We start from the raw sequence: 9,146 nt of genomic DNA, 5'->3' as shown, positions 1-9,146 counted from the left end.
TAACACCCATTACTTGTATGAAAAACAAACAAACTTTTAAAATTAGCAAGTTTTAAATGCTTTTTCTGCTTGTGTATGCCCACCATTAGGGAGAATTCTTAACACTTAACAGGATAGTGACAAATTACAAAAGGATCTTCATAAAATGTAATCTTGGATAATCAAATGGTCAGTGAAATTGTTGTTTTTAATTGGTTTCACTGGATCAAAACCACTTTAGTTGTGTAAGGCTGTCTATCATGGATCAATATCTTGTTTGAGCCTAACTTATTGATAATTTTATATTTAATTATCAAGTGGCATATTAGAATGCTAGACAATATGGTTTAGAGGTGTACATCAAATCAGTGTATAATGCCTCGTACACACGATCAGACTTTCTGACAGCAAAACTATGGAATTTTGTTCGAAGGTTGTTGGCTCCAACTTATCTTGCATACACACGGTCACACAAATGTTGGCCAACAATTCGTAGTGACGTACAGGACATACGCGAGCTGATAAAAAGGAAGTTCAATAGTCATGGGCCACCCTTTGGGCTCCTTCTGCTAATGTTGTGTTTGGTGAGCATTGATTCTGAGCATGCGTGTTTGTACGTTTGACTTTTGCCTGATGGACTTGTGTACACAGGATCGGAAAGTCTGACAACACACATTTGTTGGTGGAAAATTTGAGAACATGCTAGCCAACATTTGTTGGCGGAAAGTCCGTCAACAAATGTCCGATGGAGCATACACATGGTCGGACTTTCCGCCAACAAGCTCACATCCAACATTTGATGTCGGAAAATCCGATCGTGTGTACGAGGCATAAGGCTTCCCATTGTGTTAACCATTGGGAACCATCCCAGAAAATAACTTTACGGTGGTACTTTACACCTTTTCATCTGTCTAAATTTCTCTTGACAATCTCTCACCTATGTTGGAGAGGCTGTGAGGACACTGGTAATGCTATATATGTTTTGGACATGTAAGCATCTCACTGGCTTCTGGCGGAACATTTTTGGTTAATTTCTAACATAACAGACATTTTCACATCACCAGAGCCTGGCTTAGCGATTCCTAATCTTGGCATAGATCACTTTTCCTTATCGTATCGCACTTTATTTACTCATATATTACTGGCGGTCAGACTACTTATAGCGAGAAGTTGGAAATTGGATAAAGCCTTAAACCTCTTGGCAGCCATTGAGATTATTCACTTAAATTACAAGTATGAAGCCATGTTAGCTAATAAACAAGGTAATAGGTAGAGCCTTGAGAAACAATGGCAAATGTGGATGAACTGGAACACTTTGAAATTAATGTACTTCCTTTCTGCCACTTTGTATTTTGACATTTGATATTGTGTCAGATTTTGGACCTTTGTCTATTGCATACTCTGTACCTGTTGTACCCTTCTTTTAATCTGTTTGTACTATGTTTGTACATTTTACCTTTTAAACCCAATAAAAACAAATGAAAAAAGGGGTGTACACCAACAAATAATATTAAGCTGAATTGTTTTTCATTTTTGTGTTAATTACCTAAAAAAAAATACAGAACAATGTGACCATGTTTTGCAGAGAAAAACAAAAGAATTATGTAGAAAGGGTAAAACTTAGCTGGATAGTTTGAAAAAGGAAGTATTGAAAAAGGATCTTTTCAAAATTGAATGGATACATTTCAGATTTAATGTTGTTTTTGTTTTGCCCTCCACCAGAATTGTGAGAAGGTGAGCATAATGGATTTTCTGCTGATTATAACCTAATATATTATGTATTTTTATATTATTTTACCAGGTGGGCTATCACAATAATATAACCTGTGTTGTACTAACAGGTTTTCCAAATCTAAAAAGCATAAAAATTATTTTTTTCTTGGTGCTGTTTTTCATATATTGTGTTATTATTTCTGGAAATCTTTTTATTGTGGTTTTATTTCATCTGAGTAAAACACTTCAGTCTCCCATGTACCTCTTCATCACCCAACTATCATTGTTTGATATAATTCTGTCTACAGATATTCTTCCCAACCTTCTTTATATCATCTTACATGATGGATGTACTATGTCTCTTGCTGGATGTATCATCCAGTTCTCCTTCTTTGCACATGCTGAGGCCTCGGAGTGTTTTCTACTGACTGTGATGTCCTATGACCGGTATTTGGCTATTTGTAAGCCCCTGCATTACAACTCTATAATGAACCAATCTACTTGCATTAAATCAGTGATTACCATTTGGTTACTGGGTTTTATAATGGCATTGGTTGATTTCATTTCTTTATGCAGTCTATACTACTGTGGACCAAACATCATTTATCACTTCTTCTGTGACTATGAACCCATACTTGAGCTTTCCTGTTCCGATACTTCATGGATCCATAATCAGGCCTATGTTGTAGCTTTCATCTGCGCTGTAGCACCTTTTATATTAATTGTTATATCGTATAGCTTAATTGTTATAAGCATCCTCAAAATTAAATCAATTACAGGAAGAAAAAAAGCCTTCACCACTTGCAGCTCTCACTTGACCGTAGTGTGCATTTTTTATGGGACGCTAATCGCTGTGTATTTGATTCCAACAAAAGGTCAACTAGATATTCTAAACAAGGTCCTCTCCCTCTTTTACACTGTAATGACTCCATTGCTTAATCCAATCATATACACATTCAGGAACAAGGAGTTTAAAAAAGCTTCTGAAAAAATAAAATCATAATTTATTTTAAGTTAAAAATGCAAATGTGATAGAAAAGTAAATATTCAAGTTGTAAAGAGCTGCCTAAACTGTCAGCGCTATGTAAATCCTGTATAATAATAATAATAATATTTTAAAAAAATATGATATAATAGTATATTATATCCAACTATATGCTGTATACTGTGCATATACTGTATAATATATATATATATATATATATATATATATATATATATATATATATACTGTATTTATTGGCGTATAACACTCACTTTTTCACCCTAAAAATTGGGTGCAAATAGCACGTGCGTGTTATACGCCAATACTTCAATTTTAGATGCCTCGGAGGGGGGCGGGACGAGCGCTGTCAGATTACATACAGGGAGAATCTCCTGTTTACTTGGCGGCTTCTGTAAAAGGAAGTCCCGTCTCCTGGGCCGCCCCCCTCCCTGTCCCCTCTAGGCTGCAGATGGGCATCGATCAGGCTGCACTGATGGCAATGGTGAGGCTGCTGCATTGATGGCAATGGTGAGGCTGCTGCATTGATGGCAATGGTGAGGCTGCTGCATTGATGTGGACTGATGAGGTTGCATTGATGGCACTTATGGGGCTGCAGATGGGCATGGATGAGGCTGCATTGGTGGCAATGGTGAGGCTGCAAATGGGCATTGGAAAGGCTGTATTGATGGCAATGGTGAGACTGCAGATGGGCACTGACCCTTATTTTGCTTCAAAGTTCCTTATTTAAAATTTAATTTTTTTTCCTGAAACTTCCATCTTAAAATTAATGTGCGCGTTATACACCTGTGCGTGTTATACGCCGATAAATACGGTATATATATATATATATATATATATATATATATATATATATATATACATATATATATTGTGGTAGTGTGGTACCCCACCAGAGTATGGGTCCAGGATTCTCAACCAGGCAGGTTGAGGGGCTCCAGGGTATTTGCTTGTTTGAGAGGAAACTGGCTTTTCAGTTTCCTCATTATTTAGGAAAGTCCACTTTGGGACCTGGAGCCCGGGGATTTCTTAGAGCCCTTTCACACTGGGGCGGGGGGCGGCGTCGGCGGTAAAATGCCGCTATTATTAGCGGCGTTTTACCGTCGGTATGCGGCCGCTAGCGGGGCGGTTTTACCCCCCGCTAGCGGCCGAGAAAGGGTTAAATACCACCGCAAAGCACCTCTGCAGAGGCGCTTTGCCGGCGGTATAGCCGCGCTGTCCCATTGATTTCAATGGGCAGGAGAGGTAAAGGAGCGGTATACACACTGCTCCTTCACCGCTCCGATGATGCTGCTGGCAGGACTTTTTTTACCGTCCTGCCAGTGCATCGCTCCAGTGTGAAAGCCCTCGGGGCTTTCACACAGGAATACATGCAGCGGCACTTTCGGGTCGGTTTGCAGGCGCTATTATTAGCGCAATAGCGCCTGCAAACCGCCCCAGTGTGAAAGGACTCTAAGAGATCCGGGTGGGATGAAATCCCCAGTCCTGGGTCTCAGTTTTGAGACTCACCGGCACACTGATTGTTCAGGTGTGTGTGGGCCTGATAGTAGAGTCAGGACCATGGTTCTGGGCTCCACCCTCCTGAGGAGTCCAGACGAGCAAGGGAGAAGTGTGCATATTTGCACATTGCCATCTGTCAGAGCAGACAGAGGATCCATACCAGTGGGCTGGAACAGCAAGGAAGCTGGAAAAGAGGGCTGAGGTACAGGGTTTGTAAAGGAACTCCATTACAGAGCCAAGAGTGCTGAAGCATAAGCCTGAGCAGCGGTGCTGCTCAACAGCCAGGTGGCTTGGTATTTTTTGCTTATTTCTACATTACTGCTGTGAACTTGAAACCACTATGTGGGAATTCTGGATGGACATTTTCTTTCCTTAATAAAAGTGGGCCTACAAGCCCTTAAACAGCATATCTGCCATGGACTCCACTCACTGGTAGGCTCTACACTGAGCTAAACAACCCCCAACTTTGCAAGTGGTGGAGAATGCGGGCATAACTGAAGATCCTCACATATACCAGTAAGCTATTGCCAGAAACTGCATGTGCTCTGCAGCAGGTGGTGTACCTGGAAGGGAAAGGCCCCTTAAAGAGACAGTGCTCCTGTTGTTGCTCTGTGGAGTGGAGTGACTGCAAATATGGAGAGTCCACCTGTGTTTGAATCTGCAGTAGATTGGTGCAAGCGGCACCTGGCAGGAGTGGACTAAGCTATATGCAAGGAGGGAGGCTGACCAAAGACCTGGACTGAGAGTGGTTGTGCATAACAACACAGAAGAAGCCAGTCAGGCTATCTGTGTACCATGGGATATGTTTAACAAGGATCGTGGCAAGTGGCTTCACGAGCAGCCGATACAGCGTGTTGGAGAGAGTCAGCAACTTTCTGCTGGGAGAGTGCGGTCTCCCATGGTGAAGAGAGTGGAAGGTGTGCCTAAAAGGAGGAGCTGCAGTAGAGATTTGGCTCAGCGTCCCCACAAAGAGGCCTGTGCATTCCGGCCAGCTGGGAATCACCAGGAGAGAAGCGCCCCCTGGGAAGAAGTCGTCCAGTAACATGCCTGGAATGTGGCCAGCTGAGGCACGGCATGTTTTCTTGCCCTAGGTTATGGAATATGGCTGGAGATAATATTGCTGAGAAAAAGTTTTTGTCTGCAGGCCCAAATTCCTGTGCAAATATGTTTGCAGTCACCCTTGGCAACAAGGAGGAGTTTCCGGTTTTGTCGGCAGGGGGTGCTTGACAGTGGGAGATACCTGCTATAGTTTCATCCTGTGGCCACCAGGGGGAGTTGGCCAGTAAAAGTGCAGCAGGGGACTGGTTCGTGAGAGGCCATACTCGAATGAAGATGGTGACCCCTACTACTGTGGTGGGTCTTTAATGGAATGATGACTGGAAACACTGAGTTTATGTGGAAAAGGACTGGTTATGAGACTGTCCATGATGTGAGAGTGACCCCAGTTAGTGGGGCCACTGAATGTGTTCTTGAGGGTGACTTTTCCCTGTGCAGTACCCTGTACAGTGGGGAGGCAGGGGTTAAAGTCAAACCTGCACCCGTGTGTGCTTCTCAAGAGGAGAATAGTGATGTGTCTAATGTCTGCCAGTCTCAAGCTGGCAGTGGGCTAGGACAGCCTGCAAGAGCTAAAAATGCTGTTAATGTTAATGAAAAGTTTGCTGTTGGGAAAACCCCAGGTTCTTGCAAAGCAAAAATTGTGGTTAAAGATGGGCCATTGCCCATAGCAACTGGTGGTAAGACAGCACAGTTGTCCCTAGACATCTCCAGGGAACTTCATGTATTGGAGTCGGAGGATGCCCTGGACAACTGTGATGTCACTCTGGTGGGGCAGAGTGGGACTGCACCTTATAATGGTAATGTCTTAGTGCAAACTACTAAAACTAAAAATGTGCAGGTGAATAGTGGGTTAATGCAACCTGTAGAAAGTATAAAGGTCTTGGGAAGTTTATGAAGCGCCATCCGAGCAAGGTGGTGAATACGGTGTATTGCAACCTGCTGTGTTAAAACACGTATTACCACAATCTGACATGATTTACAATGACTTGTGTAATAAGTCTGCAACTAGGCCCATCTGTTAAGTGTTTCATTTGGCAGAGGGATTGGTGCTGAGGAGTACCGCTGAAGGGTAGCACACATACAATAGATTGGGATAGTTGGGGTAAAAATCTAATCTCCCTGATAGATAAGGCTTTTATGCACAAAAATAAGATGGGCACTGTTTCTGCTGTTCCAGCAGGAGGGACTGCAGAACAGCTTGGAGGCGTGGTAGCTGCTGCAGGGGTTAACCCTCATGAGAAAGATGGACAAAATGAGGGCAAGCACACAGCAAAAACTTTGTCCGTGATCCACAAAAGTGATGTTGGCATGGAGTGTCCAAGTGACGTTGTTGCTGGTAATGATCTGGAGCAGTTCATTGATGCTGAGCATGAAAATTTGCAAATAAGTCTAGCACCGGGTAGTGCTCTGGGTGATCACCAGGCTGTATTTACCCCCAGCTGGGAGGATGTTCATTTGAAAGTTGCAACTTCTCAAGTCTCAGCGAATGAGTCTGTCTGCATTCCCAGTGTAATAAAAGTCCCCAGGAAGGACTTGGGTCTGGGATCAAGGGTCTGGTTTGTAACCAAAGCATTAAAAGAGATGCTTGAACTTTGGGATGTACAGCCAATCTTTACTAGTGTCTCCTCCTTTGTATGCGGATCAGGCAAGAGCTCGCCTGTTCCGGTTTTGGATAGAAATCCAGGTGGTATTAAAAAAGGTCAGGTGGTAGGACAGCTGCCTGCTGAGTGGGTGACACCAGGGGAGGTGACATCTTGTGAGGTTCTTGTGGATGATTGCCACTTTTCAGTGTGTGTGCCCCCTGCAACCACTGCCCTAACAAATGCTGAGAGAGGTGTTGGGAAACATGAGAACCTGAAGTGTGGAGATAGAAGGGTTGATCGAAAGGCCAGGGGGACCCCGGTAAAATTTCAGGGGGAAAGGGCTTTTGGAAGAAGACCCAGAAAAAAGGTAGGGAAGGTCTCATCAAAGCCCGTAGCGGAATGACAGGGGGGCCTAAAGAGAAACCCCAATGGAAGTGGTGGGTAGAGTTCCCCTGTAGGAAAAGTGAGGTCGGACAGGATTGGACTCCTGTAAATGGTAGCTGGCACAGAGGTGCCAAAAGAAACTTGTATGTTCCGCCCTCTGGGTCGAAACAAGGGGGAGAAATGTGGTAGTGTGGTACTCCACCAGTGTATGGGTCCAGGATTCTCAACCAGGCAGGTTGAGGGGCTCCAGGGCATTTGCTTGTTTGAGAGGAAACTGGCTTTTGTGTGCATGTCTGCACAGTGCCATGTCAGAGCAGACAGAGGGTCCAAGCAGGTGGGCATGAACAGCAAGGAAGCTGGAAAAGAGTGCTGAGGTACAGGGTTTGTACAGGAACTCCGTTATAGAGCTAAGAGGGCTGAAGCATAAGCCTGAGCAGCGGTGCTGCTCGAGAGCCAGGTGGTTTGGTATTTTTCATTTATTACTACATTACTGCTGTGAAGTTGAAACCCTTGCGTGGGCATTCTGTATGGACATTTTCTTTCTTTAATAAATACACTGCGTATCTGGAGTGATTCGGCTCACTGGTATACATTGCATCGATATAGTAGGTGGTATACATTACATCGCATGGCTAAACCTATAGATTGTGAAATCACTGGGGTAGAGATGTGAAAACGACATTATGGGATTATGGGATGGCATAATGTGTCTAGAACAGGGTGGTTCCACAATTTTCACAACTCCCATCCTGTTTTTAGACAATCAACATTGCTTGGACACATTCCATGGTGACTGGATTAAGGTAAATCTCCCACCTGTGTGGATATAAATGCTGGGATATTTTCCTACCACTCATCCACTCATTGAAGTTGAAGGAGTGGCTTAGAAAAGCTAAGAAACATCTTTAAAATTACAGAAAAAGTCCAGTTGAATATGACTAACTATTAAAATTTATCATGACCTTCACAATTTTGACGGTACCCACAAACTGATAATTCATAACAAATATTCTACATTCCAAATCTATTGAAGAAACATAAATATTAAAATATGAAACATTAAAGGAGTTGTAAAGGTAGAAGTTTTTTTTATCTTTTTTTATCATTAGGATAAAAAGCCTTCTGTGTGTAGCAGCCTCCCCAGCACCCCCTAATACTTACCTGAGCCCCATCTCTGTCCAGCGATGTCCACAATTCCCTCAGCCATTCGGGGACTCTCCCTCCTGATCAGCTGAGACACAGCAGCGGCGCCATTGGCTCCCACGGATGTCAATCAAAGTCAGTTAGCCAATCAGGAGAGAGAGGGGGCGGGGCCCAATGGCATCTCCGTGTCTGAATGGAAACAGGGAGCTGCAGCTCGCTCGGGTGCCCCCATAGTAAGCTGCTTGCTGTGGGGGCACTCAACAGGAGGGAGGAGCCAGGAGCAGCGAAGAGTGACCCAAGAAGAGGAGGATCTGGGCTGCTCTGTGCAAAACCAAATGCACATAGGAGGTAAGTATAACATGTATGTTATTTTTTTTTTTTTTAAACAAAACTTTACAATCACTTTAAACAATGAATATTGTCCTTGTAGTTTATGTATGCAATTTATTCAAAATGAGCAGAGGCAATGCTGGAAAATAGGTGAGTGGATAAAAGCTCTAACAATAAACATGGAGTTCCCTACTGCGTTCAATTTAAGATTAAATTAGGGTTGTGTGTCAGGAGAAATGCAATCTAAAAAAAATAATGCCTGAAAGATTATTAGCTATGGGACCAATTAGCAATGCAAAACACAGAGCACACTGAGGAGAAGTAAATATATAAAAGGGTTTCAGATCAACTCGGTAAATAACAGATATTAATAATTCCCTGTAAGTGGTATATTATTTCCGCTAAAATACATGATGGCTGATCTGACATTATCTTCCGGGGATTTTCAAAGTAAA

The 9,146-nt window shown here is 43.0% G+C and overlaps 1 protein-coding gene across 1 annotated transcript; it reads left to right on the top strand.

The window, feature by feature from the left end:
* The first annotated feature begins 1,948 nt into the window (after positions 1 to 1,948).
* Positions 1,949 to 2,695, top strand: LOC141134816 (olfactory receptor 5G26-like). The gene has a single exon (XM_073624250.1). It carries the CDS (start codon positions 1,949 to 1,951, stop codon positions 2,693 to 2,695), a length of 747 nt encoding a protein of 248 aa, XP_073480351.1.
* The last annotated feature ends 6,451 nt before the right edge of the window (positions 2,696 to 9,146 follow it).

The sequence above is a fragment of the Aquarana catesbeiana genome, linkage group LG03 (assembly GCF_042186555.1).
Source record: "Aquarana catesbeiana isolate 2022-GZ linkage group LG03, ASM4218655v1, whole genome shotgun sequence".
NCBI classification, from domain to species: domain Eukaryota; kingdom Metazoa; phylum Chordata; class Amphibia; order Anura; family Ranidae; genus Aquarana; species Aquarana catesbeiana.
The sequence above is the reverse complement of the archived record's forward strand: the minus strand, read 5'-3'. Positions and strand labels throughout refer to the sequence as shown.